At 30.9% G+C, this 18,147-nt stretch overlaps 1 protein-coding gene across 3 annotated transcripts; it reads left to right on the top strand.

Annotated features, from left to right (window-relative positions):
- Positions 1-2,174: 2,174 nt before the first annotated feature.
- On the top strand, positions 2,175-18,013 carry LOC108750921 (high affinity copper uptake protein 1). Of its 3 annotated transcripts, XM_018490792.1 has the most exons (5): positions 2,175-2,379; positions 14,592-14,795; positions 14,861-15,093; positions 16,523-16,552; positions 17,582-18,013. In XM_018490792.1, the coding sequence occupies exons 2-5, from the start codon at positions 14,592-14,594 to the stop codon at positions 17,781-17,783; spliced, it is 669 nt and encodes a 222-aa protein (XP_018346294.1). In that variant the 5' UTR covers positions 2,175-2,379; the 3' UTR covers positions 17,784-18,013. The 3 variants fall into 3 exon arrangements, with proteins under 3 accessions (XP_018346294.1, XP_018346295.1, XP_018346296.1); XM_018490793.1 differs by lacking the exon at positions 16,523-16,552; XM_018490794.1 differs by lacking the exon at positions 2,175-2,379 and having other exon boundaries at positions 14,628-14,787.
- The last annotated feature ends 134 nt before the right edge of the window (positions 18,014-18,147 follow it).

Below are 18,147 nucleotides of genomic sequence, written 5' to 3'. Positions count from 1 at the left end.
AAGGTTAATGTTACAAAAATTTTATCTGTGGCAGCCCTTATGGACGAATTTATGGACTTACTACTTTAATAGTTTACTAATCTGTACAAATTAAAATCGTGTTGCCTAGGGATTTTTGTTAGTACCATCATTTTTCAGTCTAGTTTTTCGAGAAAATGTCATGTAATCAATAAGAGATATGGTAAGAGTGTGATGGAACATACGAGGTCTGGCTATTAAATAACGAGACTGCGCGCGCAGAAGGCGTCCTAGAGGGATAGGGTGGGAAACGAATGCAGCGTTGGATAGCTGGAAGTGTCTACTATTCCAGTACGAAAACACGTTTTTGTCGCAGTAGTAGTATTTTTTCTATAGAGGTTAGAAACGAACTTGTTTTTTTCTCGTGCCGATAACAATGTGTGACGAAAAACACGAGCAACGGATCAATGTGAAATTTCTCGTTAAATTAAAAAAAACTCCGACTGAATGCTATAAGTTGCTGAAAGAGGCCTATGGTGAGAATTCTCTATCTCATGCGCGTGTTTTCGAATGATATAAACGGTTTTCTGAAGGCCGAGAGAGCACCGAAGATGACCAACGTCCAGGTCGACCTGTCTCTGTTTCAACTCCGCAAACAGTGACCAAAATCAATGAAATGACTGAATGGGTTCCAGAGGGTCAAACTGAAAACCAAACTTACTATTTGACAGTTTTGGCAACACTGCGAGAGCGAGTTCGTAAGAAACGGCCGGAGTTGTGGAAAAACAAGTCGTGGATCTTGCACCAGGACAACGCACCTGCCCATAACGCGCTGTCTATGAAGCGTTATTTAGCCGCTAGAGTCATTCCAGTGCTCGAACACGCGCCGTACTCGCCTGATTTAGCACCCTATGACTTTTTCCTGTTTCCGAAGATCAAGTCTGCCTTAAAAGGAACCCGGTTCGAGTCGATGGAAAAGGTAAAGCAAAAATCGGCGGAGCTCCTAAATGCTCTTACAAAAGAAGACTTCCAGCATTGCTTTGACCAATGGAAAAAATGAATGGAACGGTATGTGGCGAGGGGAGGGGAGTACATTGAAGGGGAGCATTCAATTGTAGAATAATTTTTAAAATAAAACTCTTTTTTATAAGCAGTCTCGTTATTTAATAGCCAGACCTCGTACAGTGCTGCACACATTAGTATTGTGTGTCTATCATATACGTACATACATACACATTTGCGAAAGTGCACTATAAATGACGGAACCAATCAGAGATGAAAACCACTATCCGCTTTACTCTCCCTTGATTCTCTCTGATTATAGAACTTATAGTGATGGAAGAAGAATACGGACATAAAGCCGAAAGCACATAGAAAAACGTAAAGCCGTAAGACGTAATCAATAATGCATGGTCTACAATGAGCAGTAGCTGTAGTGGATTAAGAAGTAGGCGTAGAAATAGACCAATGATAGTTAATTATCTTTTTCACATTAGACTATGATTTGTTGATTTCTATGCCTACTCCTTAATCCATTTCTGCTACTGCCCATTGCAGACGACACATAAAAAAATCATAACATTGGATTCGCTACTGATATTACTATCTCTACTGTGGTTGGCCAATTTGCTTATTGCTTACGTGTTACGGCCTTATGTCTTGTATGTGCCATGGGCTTAAACAAGATTTAAAGGACAGAAATCTTTTTCTATCCTCTTCTGGGACATGCGCAGAAAGAAGAAAAGTTACTGAGCAGGACAGAAATACATCTTCTGTCTCTCACATGTTGTTCACACCTTCCATTCACTGCCTGGATAGATTATTCCATTATTATAAGTTCTATTGCTGGATTCACACTGGATTCGACATGCATCGTACGACGTTCTGCAACCAATCAGAAAGTAGAATTTTATTTCGTATTGATGATATTGTTTTCTGATTGATTTCGTATGATACACGTCGGATCCAGTGTGAATCCATATCGGTGTCGTTGCGCAAATATTTCATATGGTGAAAAAGTTGCGCAACGACATCAACAACTGTCGGTAAGCGTGTAAAACAGTTACAGAATCGCGCCTCAGTATATATCTCTGATACACGGGGGCACTCGAATAACGATTCCGAATGTAGACTTGAATAATCAAAGGTATGGCAGTTATTCGTGAATTGAAAGCGACTCTTGGTTCGCATATAACTTCGTGATGATAGTAGGCGACTGGCAGACGATGGCAAAATTCGTTACGGTGTGAAAGTCGTACTGTTCACTCGAGTTCGTTAATGGACTCGCAAGTGATTGTTTGATTGCGAGACGACGAACGAAGAGAAAAAATCGCATTCCCAAGAATCTGTCTCATTCCGCCATCATAACTCGATCTAATTCGTCTGTTCGCTATCGCACAACATTGTATAACCTTTGCAAAGGTAAGTGACTCCTAAAATTTAGATGTATCCAGATGTATAGTTGAATAACTAATTTTATTCTACATTTTCTTCCGTTCAAAGTAAAGGAAACAGTTTGCCAACTTAATTCTCTTCGCGATTCATAATAATAAATGCGATTTTTCGTAATTCTTACTGCGCGAGATCATATTCGCATATTCTCGAACGAATTTCTCACATGCCCTTCATCTCAGTTCATTAAAAAAAAAATGAACAATGCAAAAAAAAAAAACGAAAAACTGAATAAGTCAAATAAATAAATGGATATTAAGTAAGTTAAATAAATGGATACAAATGTTTGTCAGGAGTGATCACAAAAGACGATTTGTTTCATCGAAAACTATCAAAAAATACTTTTTTTTAATTCGTCGAGCGATAATTTCATTGCTAATCGATTTGCAGGGTATGTAATGAACCACACCAGTTATTTCCACTCGGTTATATTCTTATCTCCCCTGACTGAGGCATTTTTAACACAGTGGCTGTGTTCAACAGAGAAAACAACTTTACAATTGTTATAAAATTCTTCATTATGATTGGTTTATTTTTTTACATTTAGATCCATAAGGAATCAAAAGCAAGAACCAATTGTATTGAAGAATTTTACAACAGTTGCAAGCTGTTTTCTCTGCTGAACGCAGCCAGTGTCTCTGTCCTTCTATTAGCAGAATGGAAATGCTATGCGAAACGATTTCAACCTCCACTCTGGCATATAAAGCTTTGAAATAGTTTTTAAATCATTTAAATCCTGATGTATGATGGATATCAAAGAGATGCCGGTGAAAGGTATCTCCTTTTCCTCTTCTTCTTTTTGAATTCTCTTAGTGCAAGGCTGGCTTCAAACTTCCTAATATCTGAAAGTTTACTCAGACAATAGTCTATTCTTTTATTTAAACTTGCATGGTTTTTTTTCTTCTTTTTTTTTTCATATTGAAAAGAAAAAGGAAAAGATTAACTCCAAAAACAAACCGATCTTATATCAATTGGAATTAGTAAAATTAAACAAATTATTTTAAGTAAGTACAAATTTATTAGAAATCACAAATGTTGGTTAGTTTCATCTGAGATTTTTGTGTCTACATTTGACGACTCTTAATGCAACTAAACCAATGAAAATCCTCTGTATCTTTAAATTATGATTTGTATGTACCTAGAGCATCTTCCATTATTCAAATGGCTGCAGCATAGACTCTTGCATAACGCATAATGCATAAGTGAATAAGGGAATCAACCAATTGAAATTCTCCTTTTTTACGGAATGGGAGAAAAGGAAAGATTCTGATTAGTTGATTCGCTTATGCAGTTGTGAGTTATGCGTTATGCAAAAGTCTGTATTACGGCCTTATGACTTCAACTGAATATTCTCTTTGTCCACAATACACAGTTAGAAACGCAGTTTAGAAAGGCGTAATCTCAACGAATTACTCAATTACAGCGGTCGACCGTGAAACAAATTTCCTCGATGCGGATGTATCATTATGATCATTGTCACTTGAGTTTTTCCCCGAGTTTTGCATTTCTTTATATCGCCGCGTAGTCACCTTCAACGACGCAACATATGTTACGATGCTGCTCCGGCTGATAAAGAAGTGAATGTATTCTGTAACAGGCATTACTCTGATTTTTCAGAGTAAACACAGAGTTACAGTAAATTTCTTGCTCTTTTGTATTTCGCTAATGGTGATTAACTTTAATCTCGGTTAAACTTATTCTTCACTTTTTTCTAATTCTAATAATTGGTAGAAATAGACATTAAGCGAAATCGAGTACGAGTAGGAGATAATTTGAAACGTTCCCTTTCGCTCGATGGTGAAAGCGGATACCTGTCGCCGGATCGGACATAAGAATAATAGCGTGTGCAACGCAAATCCGCAACGGATATTTTTTATTTACCGCCTCTTGTCTCCACACCCTACGAGCGACCGCTAATTGATCGTGATTCACCGTCATTGATCCAATTGTAGCCAATATCGTCAACCCTCATCTGAGAATTTACATTGTCTGGCGATAGAATTATTACGGCGAGGATCAATTCGGACGTGTTTGCGTATTTTATTCAAATATACATGCATATATTGCAACATCCCTAATGTCGTCTGTTTTATCAACTAAACATATATAATTTTTATAACATCGTTATATATTTTATAGATTTGTGAAAATTCTTTTCCAGAATTAAAGCAGGTATACGCATTGATACGTGACTGTATAAGATAACTTATGCCAAGAACGAAAAAAAATGTTTAAATTGAAATCTTTTTTATGATTTCTTAGTCTAATATGTCTAATATATAAAGTTGTCAAGTGGCAATATGCATTTACTTGATATAAAAGCTACAATCTATATTTACGAAATTGTATCTCCAGATTAGTAATTTACACATCAAATTCTTAGAATTAGGCTAGATACTACTTAATCCAATACGAAAATTTGCATTGCGAAAATTTATACATCTATGTAGGTACGATATGTGTCAATATAATAATATATGTATATTATATACATATAAAGATATAGTCGATGTTCGTAAATCATAAGTGTGAAACGGCCAGTTGTTCCATTTATGGATAAATTATATCCGAAGTGACAATTTATCTAATGGATAAATAAGAGAGTAAAAGAGTAAAGACATAAGAGAGTAAGAGAATGAGCTGAATTTATATCGAAAGATGGAACAATCCGAACAATCCAGCTTACATCGCATTCAATAAAACAACGATAAGATCGGAGTACAGATCTTTGCATAACGCATAAAGCATAAGAAAATTAACCAATCAAAGTTTTTTATTTTATGGAAAGAAAGGAAGAAAATGAAGGATTTTGATTGGTTCATTTTGTATTGTGTTATGCAAGACTTCTGCCCATACTATTGACGATTTTTAATTCAGAATCCCTTTATGCCTGTTTCCAATGTAGATTAAGTTTAATCTCAGTTCAACTTATTCTTCATTATATTTTAATTATTTTTTTTAAGACCAGAAAAGTACTCTCTAAAACTTTTAGAGTTAATCTCACTCTGAAGAATGAAATGTCACTCTTAAAGATTGAAAATTGAGCCACTCTATTTCAAGACTAGCTTAATTTTCACTTTTTAGAATAAGATTCCACTTTAAAAAATTTAGAGAGTAAACTGAATCGAGACTAAAGTTAATCTATTATTTAATTAGTAGAAACGGGTATAAATCGTATCGTTATTTGACCTCTTTCACGGAAATTTTCGCGAGGTTGACTAAAATATTTTTTGTCTATATTTTTTGTAATTTTCGAGCGATTAATTCTTCATCAATAATGTTGTACTTTAAAGGCACATTTGTTTTTTTTTATTACAAATTCAGAAAGAATAATCAAATTTAAATCTGTAAAAAAATAAATAATTTTTATATTAGTAAAAATTCATTATTAAATCTTTCACAAGTATGTATTCTAAACATTTCTTTTTAGATTTTTATATAGTCCAGAACAATGTAGAAATATGCACTAAAGTTCGAAAATTTAAGTGAACGAAGTATGAAGATTTTACCTCTATGAAGTTGGCATCTTATGTTCCAAAAAATGAAACATGAGGTGCTAACTTCACAGAGGTGATAATTTCACATTACCGATAGAAGGTTAAGGAATGTTACACTTTTCACAAAGTTTGCTTTGTCTTCTCTTCGAAAGAACTTATGATCAAATTTCAAACTTCCGTCGTAAAAGATAATGTTTTTCAGCAAATTTGCTAAAAATGCAAGTTTTTTTAATCTTGTGCCTCAGCAATAAGACCCGTTATCTTTTATGCTGAATCTTCAATGAGTCGGTAGTCCTAAGTTTTATTGGTGAAGTTGACCAGAACAGTTGAATAGGACAATAGCCAACTTGAACGACTAACGCTGATCAACTTCACCGATTAAGACTAAAACTGCCGACTACAGATTTATTGTTAAATCACAGCATTATAAATATAAATTTCTTATTATTTAATTCTGTGTAGTTTGATTTCTGTATTATTTAAAAAATGGAATTGCAAAGCGCTAAATTTCATATTTAGGTAAAGATAAGGAATGTGTCGTAAAAATACTCGACAGTTGCAAAAAAACTGCAACTACGTTGAAAATTGAGTTCTCAATAGAATGGATATCATTAAAGGAACACGCGCGGAAATATTCGCTGTAATGAAACCTGATACATATAGCTTGACATGCATGCCTGCACGATATAATATATCGCGCCATGCGCGATTTAATATAACGAAACTTCTCAGCAATAGAATTATACATATAGTAGGTAATGTCGAGTTCTCCGTACTTTCTTTCACCCATAAAATCTTTGATCAATTTAAACTTTCTGTTAAGATATTCAAAGTTTTTTTATGTCATAAACATTTAAAAATAAAGTATTTTTCGCCAATTAAATTTTAGACATAAATATTTATTGCATTACGGAAATAATCTTTATCTAATACACATTATCTTTATTAATTTTGAATTAGCTTTAATTACTTTTAAATTAGCTTTAAATCTGAATCTTATTTATAAAGATATTTAATGTTAATTTCTTGCAAAAAACTACGCACCTATATTAATAAAAAAAAACTGATCATCTATTTAAAAAATTTGAATTTATTTCAATGAAATTATATCGCAACGTGATATAATACCGCACAAATAATTTGCTCTATAATTAATCGATAATCAAAATTCTTACCTTATTTCCGGCGATATTATAACGCCCATTTTTCTTTAGGATTTTCCTCCAGGATTTTCTGGTATTTCGATATAAGAATTCCTGCAGCTCGACAGATTCTTGATCGTTTATTGAGATTATAAACTACCTACATAAAGCATATTCTCATACAAGACTTTGTCTCATTGTACTAATTGATAAAATCAAGGGACAATGAATAAAATCGAAAACTCGAGATTCTATTATTAGATATAGAGAAGTTCATTTGTACCTCATTTATTTTCGTTTGTACCTCAAAGGATTCGGAGCAGCGTTTTTCAAAATTTCGGAAATGTGCTGAGAGAGAAAGTTGGCTATTTTAAAAGATATCTGAGATAAATGAAAATAAATAAGACTAACGACATTTCTCTTTCAAATGGTATAAATGGAATTAAAAAATTTTAAAGTACCGCGCTGGCCATTTTTAATTTTTCACTTTTTGTTTAATTGTTTGAAGTACAAACGAAATAATGAACGATACAAACAAGTACAAATAAAGTACAAACGCGCTACGCTATTAAATTTTATTTTTGATAAAGTTAGGCGCCATGTTTCTTTTAAAACCGTTTTAAAAAATTTTTTAAAATAATACGTTTGAAATTAAAGTAAAAAATCTTGTTACTTAACTTGTTTTTACTTCTAAAGTTACATTTTTGAAAAACTTTATTTCTTATCATGTAATTTGAAAACATTATTGCTTTTTTTTTATGTTTTTTATTAAAACATTTAAGACTAACTGACAAATAAATATCTGTATTAAAATATATCTATGAAATATAATATTTTATAATATATTTTGTGAAATTTAAGTGGCTAAAATTTAAAAACAATATTACAAAGAACATACACTACTACGCAAGGTCTTACGTGCGAAATAATGTATAGATTTATTAAATATAAAAAGAACAATTTCAAAATATATTATAAACGTTTCGGTCTTAATTAGACCATCTTCAGTATACATATAATAAATAAATTAATTTAACAAAATGTTATCACAATTAAATTAACAGATTAATTCAAACAATTAGAGATTTACAGATTAATTCAAACAAAAATGTTATCTCAATTAGATTGATAAATGCCTTAAATTGTGAGGCTTGAGTCTTGTGAGTTCCAATAAAAATTGACGTGAAAAATGCTCGTTATAATGACAATTATATGCAGATTATATAAATTCGTCCTTTGACAGATTATATTCGATGTGTCCATAATTTGAAAAGAATGGCTAAGAGCTCGAACGCATAATTACCAGATTCTGCATCGAAAATTTTAGCCAAAAAATCAGATTTGTTAAAAGGAAAGATTGTCCTGGTAATAGATAACGATAACAATTTTTTATTTCTCTAATTGTATAAAACATGTATACGAGTATATATATTGTATTTATTTATTACCACGTTATATTTATATTATATTTATTTATCACTGTGTTTTATAACTAACGATCTATGACTAACGACAATTTTGACCTCTCACATACTCTTTAAACGTCTTTCTGCTAACATGTCTTATCTCACATATCATCGTTAACATTATTATACGTAAGTTTTTGTTTAATTGATTTGTTTTATATTTTAATGACTTATTTGAATTTATTAAATTGCAGATAATCTGAAATGTTAGATTTGAATATTTTGTTAGATACAATAGACAGCATTATTATCATTTTATAAATATATGTTAACGATACTTCAATTTGCTTCGCATCGCATCTTTTATATTAAATTTAAACATCATCAATTTTATTTTCATTTTTACACTGAGGAAGACCTAATCGAAAGGGTTAAAACATTTGTCAATTTTTCTCAGGAATAAAATATACGATTTCACACAAGCCTAACCTGTGTTGGCTCATATTGGCTGATTTACATCTATCCTTGCGTTTATAATATATTTTGAAATTTTTTTTATATTTCTTATAATTCTTTATAGTTCTTTTTATATTTAATAAATCTATATTGTTTTGCACATAAGACCTTGCGTAATGGTGTATGCTCTTTGTAATATTAAATATTTAAAATATTGAGTCAGAACACAAGTTTATGATGCTACTTCGAAACTTAATGAAACTTCGAAATTTAAGTAACTATAACTTCATTATAAACTAAATTAAAATTGACAAAAATATAATTTAAAAAAAAGTGTTCAATAAAGGCTTAAAACCTCTACTTTTGAAAGGCCACTATGAGTGGACTTTGAGTTTTTGTGAGTTTGGTAATATTTACATATAGAAAACTATAAGTTAGATAAATTGGGGAAATTTTCTTCTGATTTTGTGGGCCTGTCACATGATAAAATTTACAAAAATTTTCAACTTTCTATCGTAAAAATTTTAAATTTTCTGTACAAAGTAGTTTTTTTTTTAAATTGTTCCTAAGATATATTTTGTTACACTGAGTTATCACACGGCGAGTTATCACTTAAATAAAAGAAGCATTTTGACTTTGATTACTTATAACTCCCTTAAAAATCACCGCAAAAAAAGATGTTTAAAGTTGAGACTTTGCTCTGTTGAATGGTAGAATTGTTGTTGTTACATTTGTTTTTAAATATAAATATAAAATTAGCGCGCGCACGCAGACTACGAATTTTTGTTCTGAATATAAATATCTACGAAATATAATATTATGTACATGAATATTAATTGATCGTCATCTTAAGGAGGAACATTACTTCTAAGATCCTAAAATTTTGAGGATTTTTAATGGGTAAATAAATAACTTTATTTGAAATCTGCTTTTTAGAAGGCTTTATTGTACATGTATGTAAAAAAAACTAAAAAATATTTTTTTATTTTTTTTATATTTATAATGGCGGCGCATTTGCGAAATCATGGGCACACGATTTAATCTTGAACAAAACACAAAGAATTTTTATTATCTAGATGTATATCAAAGACTAGAGAAATATATAAGGATTTTTTTAAATATTGATCTTCCTCAAAATGGCAGCTATTTTATGAAATATTTACATTTTTTCAACGCGAGTCTTTTGTAAAACAGCTGCCATTTTGAGAGATATTAATATTTTGAAAAATACGTACGTCCCTAGTCTTTGATAGGTAGTTAATGAAATTATTTGTGTTTTATTCAAGATTGAACCATGTTCCTGATGGAATCCTGTACATCGATTTGAAGCTGCGGAAGAAAGGATTCTGCCAGTGTGCCGCCATTTTGGACATAAAAAAATAAAAAAAAATTTTTTTAGTTACATATATGTACAATAAAGCCCTCTAAAGCAGATTTTAAATAAAGTTATTTAATAGAAGGTTAAGATAATTAGGTTAACTTTATATTTATGTAACTCTTTTTAATTATTTTTAATTTTATGATACTAAAGATTATCTAACTATAAGGTCGAAATGTTTATTATTAATATAGAATACGAAGTATAAATTTGTTTACGCACAGAGAATCCAGCATTGGCTTTTATACTCTTGATTTATTTCATTAAAATTATTTATTTCCCCACAACAAATTCCCAACATTTTAGGGCTTACCATCAGGACATTTCTGTAACTCTTAACGCAAGTTTCGTTATCGTTATATTGTCTTTGCGAAGTTTTTTTATCATGGTAAGTAAAAAAGCTGCGCAATGACGTTACAACACGGTAACGAAACTTGCGTTAAGAGTTAAGTACAGAATAGGCCTGCAGGAGTAGCGTTCCCCCTTAAGACCCAGTACCACAGTTTAAGATTAGATTTAATCTTAGTTAATTTTAACTTACTGTTTACCGTTTTCTAATTCTTATAATAATAATAATAATAATAATATATGATATATTTATTTCTAATTTTCTTATATAAGAAAAAAAATAAAAATTAAATTTAACCAAGATAAAGTTAATCTTACATTGATGGAACTGGACCTAAGTGATGCCATGTCGATTTAAATTTTTGTAAACGGAAAATCGTATTTAAATTCAGAGACTTTCACACTCTCGAAATTATAATACATACAAACCTAAAACATAAAGATTTTAGCCTTATTACTTTTTTCCTGCTATTTTTCCGGACCACCAGAATATCCTATTTTGTTTTTTTTTTTTTAAGCGTTTCTGTTGATTATAAGTTTTAATCGCGGTTTCTGTGGTTGAACCACTGTTAGATAATAATAAATTATTTTCTTCAATCAGCGTGTTGTATCAAGACATAAATAGACCACGTAGTCCAGGGCAGCAAATTTTAGAAAGACTTTTTTTTAGATAAGTATTGAAATAATGTTTATAGATAAATTAAAATTGCAAATAAACAAGGCAATTCACAGTGAAATACCATTTATTCTTATATGTATCTTTCAATTTGTTGTACTTTTTGAATAAATAAAAAATTTCTTTAAATAAGATCTTGAAAAAATCAGGTTTTAAATTGATCTATAATTCCTAAAAAAAAATTTATTTAAAACCTGCGGCACGATGCTTATTTTCCTGTTGGATTGCTAGTTGGATTAGAATCTTGCCACCGTATTGACTGCAATGCTGTCAGTGCCAATTGCAGCCAATACGGTGACAAGATTCTAATCCCGCTAGCAATCCAGTAGGAAAACAAGCATCATGTCACACAGGCTTAAGTGACACATTTATATTTTATAAGAGAACTCTCGAAATATTTCAGCTTGTGAGCATAAAAACGAATTAATATGACTCTGTCAACTGGCACGTTCTGTTTCTCTTATTTGATAACAGCTATTTCATTTACTTTTTAATTAAATCCCTAGAGAGTTTTATTACGACACGTTTAGCGAGATGTCCCATGAGAGTTTAGCAATTAATTATTCGATGACTATTGATTCATGATCCTATATACTGTTACGATGTGTTATGCAACTTTGATCTGTGAGATAACCGCGACGCTACCTGAATGAAATAGCCAATGGAAAAATTAATGATACAAGAGTACTCATAATGTGATAGTTCAAGTCCTCCTTCCATCGCCGTGTTTCATTTCATTGAAAAATTGAAACAATAGTGCTTGTTGCTTGTACGAGCTGGGTAATACGTGTCAGCAAATGCGCATTTAAACGCGTTTCCTGAGGTATCTTTATCTGCTGCTTACGTATTTTTTCGTCTAAACAAAATGAAGGAATACGAAACAAACATCGCACTTGTACTGTTTTTCATAAGAAGTCTCCGCAATCTTGTCGCTATACACGTAAAAAGTTCATCCTGTTCATAAATATGTTGACGATGGAAACGCAGATGACGTTACACGGATTATTATAGATTATTATTAGATAATTATAGATTATTTGGAGATACGTCAAAATTTTTTAACAATTTATCTTCTTCGATTATCGTTTATTTTTAATTCTCTATCATCGCGCTTTATCATCGTAGTTCCAGCTCAACGCCTGATTTGTTTATAAATACATAGTATTGAAGTGATTCTTTTAAACGGATTTTACGTATCATTCAATCGATCGATAAGATCCCGAAGTATCGAGATATATATACGCTTGTTATCGATATAACTGCAGTTCTAAAGTGATATTTATTTGTGTGTGTGTGTGTGTGTGTGTGTGTGTGTGTACACACACACATATTTATTTAATATCACAATTCAGTGTATTGCTATTGTATCGACTTTCCTCAGTTATTTTAACGTTATTATCACTTGATTTTTCTGAATTTTAAATTTTTATTCAATTTTTAATATATCTTTCAAAATTGGCGAATGTTACTATTAACGGCAAATTCTATCAATTTAATAGTATTTCTTTTCAGCAAAAAATATTCGATGTATATTATATGCACTTATAAAACTAAATTACAATTTAAAATATTTGGAACATGGTTTTGTTATGTACGATTTTGTTTCTCCGAAACTTACTAGTTCGTGAAAACTTTTTTCAGTTCTACTAACTTGGAAATGTTATATCACATTATATGAAAAAATTTAGAATCAGAATTAAAATTACGAATTTTATATTATATATTAATTTTCTTTCAGTATTAAGCAACAATTAATGTAAAAATGTTTTATCTTAACGATGTATACATATATAAATACGCATTACACAGTATGCGATAAATACATTTTTGCAAATATATTCTTGAATTATCGTTTAAGTCACGCATATTCGAAAAATTTAGATACTAATATATATTTTTTTAAATATTACATCACATTTTGTATCACATATAAGATACACAAATTTATTGTTTTTCTATATAAAAAGTGTAAAAAATTTGTTTACTTTAAAGTTTTAATCAAGAGGGGCAGTGTTATTATACGTATCCGAATAATAACTGATAATTCTCAATATGAAAGTTTGTATAAAAATAGAAAATAAAATTGTGAAAATACTGAATTTTAAACATTAAGAAAAAAGCGATTGAGAGATTTTATAAAAAAACAATTACAATTGAATCGTTTCGAATTACCATTAGTTTTTGTTGCTTTTCTTCTTATTTATGTATTTTATTATGCAAAAAAAATTTCGTTGAAGAAATAATAATATTGTCCATGAAATATATATGTATATACTATATAATTTTAAGTAATATTTTGCAGTTCTGACTAATTATATTATATATTGTATCTTCATGATATCACTGATGATTGTTTAAGAGTGTTGATATTAGATGCCTGTTTTTTTCTTTTCAGAAATTTTGTTTGCTAATCACATTTAACAAACAAAAAATTTATTTAAGCAAATCCGCAAGTAGCTCTGACAAAGATGAAATAAAAATCTTTTACAGAACTAGAAAAGGTTATTTTTTCAAATGTTTGCTTTTCACAGAAATTGTTTTATGATTATCCACTTGATTTCAACGCATATTCGAGATATTTTTATCGTTATATATAAAATTAGAGAAAACCAGAAACTTTAACAATTTTCACGCAATGCGTGATCGCACGTCTCAAAGCGCTATACGCAGTCCAATAAAAAAGTTTGTACATTCTGATGCATTATTTAAATTGAAATAATCAATCATTTTAGTGTCAATTTTTGAAAAGAAAGTCTATATTATTTTCAAATTATCTTATTAGAGCTATAATATAACAATGTTAGGTTTTAAAAAATTTTTGTAATCATATATACTTTATCTCTTATATAATCGATAGTACGCTATATATGAATAAAAATAATAGTTTTTTTTACTTAAATTTACTTCTACATGCAAAATAAAGAATCATGTAAGAAAAAACATGTTTTTATTGTAAAAAATAAGATTGATTTTGGAATTCTTGAAATCTCTTTGATGTCTCCATTTATTAAGAGGATAATAATGTAGATTATATAGATAATTATGTAGATTATACAGAAACTAGATGCTTTCCAGCAAGATACATAGATAACACAGTATAACACAAGTAATTATTATTTGATCTTTGTTTAACATTTAGCAATACTATACCGTGTGATCTGTGTTTCTTATTGAAAAAGACACCCACTATTACTGTTGTATTATAATATATATGCTTCTCGAATGTGTATAACAGTATGAAACACATACAGAGTTAAAAAAAATCTTTCCTTATTCCAGATGTCTCATGATCACCATATAATGGACAGTACAGGAAACGCGTCTCACGGTATGCACATGGCTCATCATATAAACCGTGGTAGTATGGATGACGGCAATATGAACCACGGAGGTATGGATCATGGGAGCATCGGAGGTATGCATCACGGTATCGAGACTTCGACGGACAGCATGTGCAGCGGCATGGGCATGCACGGTATGTCGGTACGTACAATCCGGTTGTCAAACTTGATGCCGTTAATGTACAGTCTGCTCTCCGCGATCCTCAGATGACGTTCCACACCGGCTACTGTGAGGTGGTGTTATTCGAAAATTGGAAGATTTCATCGATAGGCGGTCTCGTCGGTTCGATGATTGGTATCGCTATTATGGCTGCGCTTTATGAGGGCTTAAAATATTACCGGGAATATCTCTTCTGGAAGACGTACAACGCCCTGCAATATAGAAGCGTTACGGTACCCAGTGAGAAGAATGTGGTAGCCGAGGACAACCGGGTCGTTCAGTAAGTTGTTCAATTCTTTTCGGGTGATCTTATAAAAAGCATTATTTCCCATTGTTTTCGCTAAGAATATTTATTAATATAATTTTACTATGTGAAGAATGAATATTATGTAAAGAATGCTAGATATAATGCTAGAGAATGGCATCTTAAGAGATATCATGAGAGCATATTGTAATGAATACATTAAAAAATCAAGACGCAATATTTTTTGCAGAATCACTAAAAATATAAATGATATATATGTGTATCTTTTATATTATAAATTTAATCTATATAAAGATTATGCGTTTCGCGAGTTTCTTTCGTGTTTAGATCCATTCTTGGAATGCCAACTTTTCGTAAACAGTCCACTTCATCAAGGCGAGGAACAGCCTAATACTTTGGACAAAGCATACAAAAAGCTTGACAAAGACTCCAACTAATGCAATCGCACAGAATACCAAGATCTTAGTGTAGAAAAGCAACATTCCCAGTAAAACCAAATCAACATTAAAACCTACGAGTCTTCTGCCACCAAGACTATACGGACTACCAAAAGTACATAAACCAAACATCCCCCTCAGACCGATTGTCAGCGCCATATACTCCCCAGAATACAACTTCCCGCTTCCTAGCACAAACACTACAACCCCTCACTGGAAAATTAGTATCACACATAACCAACTCAACGGATTTTATACAAAAGAATCCGATTATTATTAAAAAAATCCGACGACGTCTCACAGACCTGCTTGTAAGTTTCGACGTAGAATCCCTTTTCACACAAGTCCCAATAAAAGACACATTAAACATAATAAAGGCCTCACATGAAGTCCCCTCTGACCTCATCCCACTAATAGAGTGCTTAACAACCACTTACTTCTCCTATAACAACCAATTTTATGAACAAAACTTCAGGAGCGGCAATGGGCTCTCCTATTACTCCTGTACTCGCCAACATCTTCATGGAGCATTTTGAGAAAGAGGCTCTCAGAAAAACACTCAAAAAACCAAAAGTTTGGTTCCGTTATGTAGACAACACATACGTGATATGAAGACATGGCAGAGTCATAAATTCCTTATTTTTCTTAACAATCAACATCTAAATATCCACTTCACGATAGATATAGAGGAAGACGGAAAACTCCCCTTCCTAGATGTTCTTGTCTCTAAGAAAGTTGACGGTATCTTAGGCCATCATGTGTACAGAAAACCAACACACAGAGATAGATACCTATATGCCGAGTCGCACCACCCAGCACCAAAAAGTCTGCAGTATCAGGCTGCTCCTCGCCCTGATAAAGTAGATTACAAGGTTCACGAAATGTTGGCATTTCAAGAATGGATCTGGACACGAAGGAAACCCGCAAAATGCATAATCTTTATATAGAAAGCACCCGTGGAAGTTTTAAGAATATTATAAATTTAATCATTTGATCTGCTTTTTTAGTATGGTTGGCGAAGTAATCCACAAACAACCGTAAGTAGATCTTATGATACACTGAGATTTTCTCTCAGAATTATGCTTTGTCTATTAACAATTGTATTATTTAATTGAAATAAATCGGTTTGTAAATACAACAATAGTAACAATAGTTTATATTTTGTTAAATTCTTACATTATTAAAACGTGTGCATGATATATCTTCTTAATAGATTTCTTAATAGATCCTTTGCTAGATAAAAAATGTCATTTGTCATTTTCAATACATACACTTCGTATCATAAGTTTTTTTATCTTTTAATTAGATGTTTCTAGTGGGATATGTGCATACGTATTCATGTATTACTTTCACAAATAATTTTTGCTACATGTTATGAGTACTTATTAAACAACTCAATCTCTAATTAATTTTAAATGTGATGCTATTCTTTAAATAATAAAACAATACTTAATAATTAATAAAATTGAGTTATTCAGAACAAATAAGTATTTGTTATCTATGCGGAAATTATATCTCTAAATATACATATATGTCAATATATGAATACATATTCTAAATTAATTTTAATATAATATAATATATTATTAAATTTTGATACTATACAATAATTTAAATAAACTGTATAAAAATTGTCTGATTTTAATTTTGTATAATATGATTTTTTATGCTACAAATGAATAGATGTCGCAGAAATTTATAAATTTTTGAATTTTGCATATTTTTGCTATTTTAACCTTTAATGTACACGACTGAGTCATTCGTGGTCTCTCTCTCTCTTACGCTTTTTTTATATTAAAAGTACCAAATAATTAGTTTTAACATTTATATACATATAAACAATTTTTTAAACACAATCTTACAAATACTTTCTAGAGATGTTAAAGTATATGTATTATATATAAGAATCACTTAATAATTTTTATATAAGTATTTTTATAAAAGTAATGAAAATTAACCTGAGACATGATTGATCCAGCGTCGTGTGTAGTAAAAGAATGCAAAATCGTTATGTGTTGTAAGGGTTAAGTGAATTTGGACATAATGAGCCATATTAATCTGTGCAGGCCGACTATGATGTCCTGGATGCATCTGTTTCAAACATTTCTGCACATTATACAAATCGTCCTGTCTTACTTTTTGATGCTAATCTTCATGACTTATAATGTCTGGCTGTGCTGTGCCGTGGTATCGGGGGCCGCCGTTGGTTACTTCTTATTTGGTTGGAAGAAATCAGTGATCGTAGATGTTACGGAACATTGTCATTAACATTTAGTAAATTTCTCTGGTTTACTCCTTTTAAAATGTATTTGCGCACAAGTACGACTGCAATTTGGCGAAAATGCAAAAAAAAATAAGAAGAGGACGGAAAGTAAACAATTACATTGTCTTCTGCGAGAAACGACGTATTATAGAGAATTAATGTTCTCTAAATTCATGACACACAGTGAATACATAAATGCAGCAAACAGGCAAGAACTATTTATTCTATATGTATAGTGTTCCATAATTTAACTTTTAGTATCTCTTATAATTTCTTACTTTTATTCTAAAAAAAGTAAGCTAATTATTCTTAAGTTATCTTTGATCAAATATTTTAAATAATTTTAAATAATTTTATTACGAAATCTAT

Source organism: Trachymyrmex septentrionalis, unplaced genomic scaffold, assembly GCF_001594115.1.
Source record: "Trachymyrmex septentrionalis isolate Tsep2-gDNA-1 unplaced genomic scaffold, Tsep1.0 scaffold383, whole genome shotgun sequence".
NCBI lineage: Eukaryota > Metazoa > Arthropoda > Insecta > Hymenoptera > Formicidae > Trachymyrmex > Trachymyrmex septentrionalis.
The sequence above is the reverse complement of the archived record's forward strand: the minus strand, read 5'-3'. Positions and strand labels throughout refer to the sequence as shown.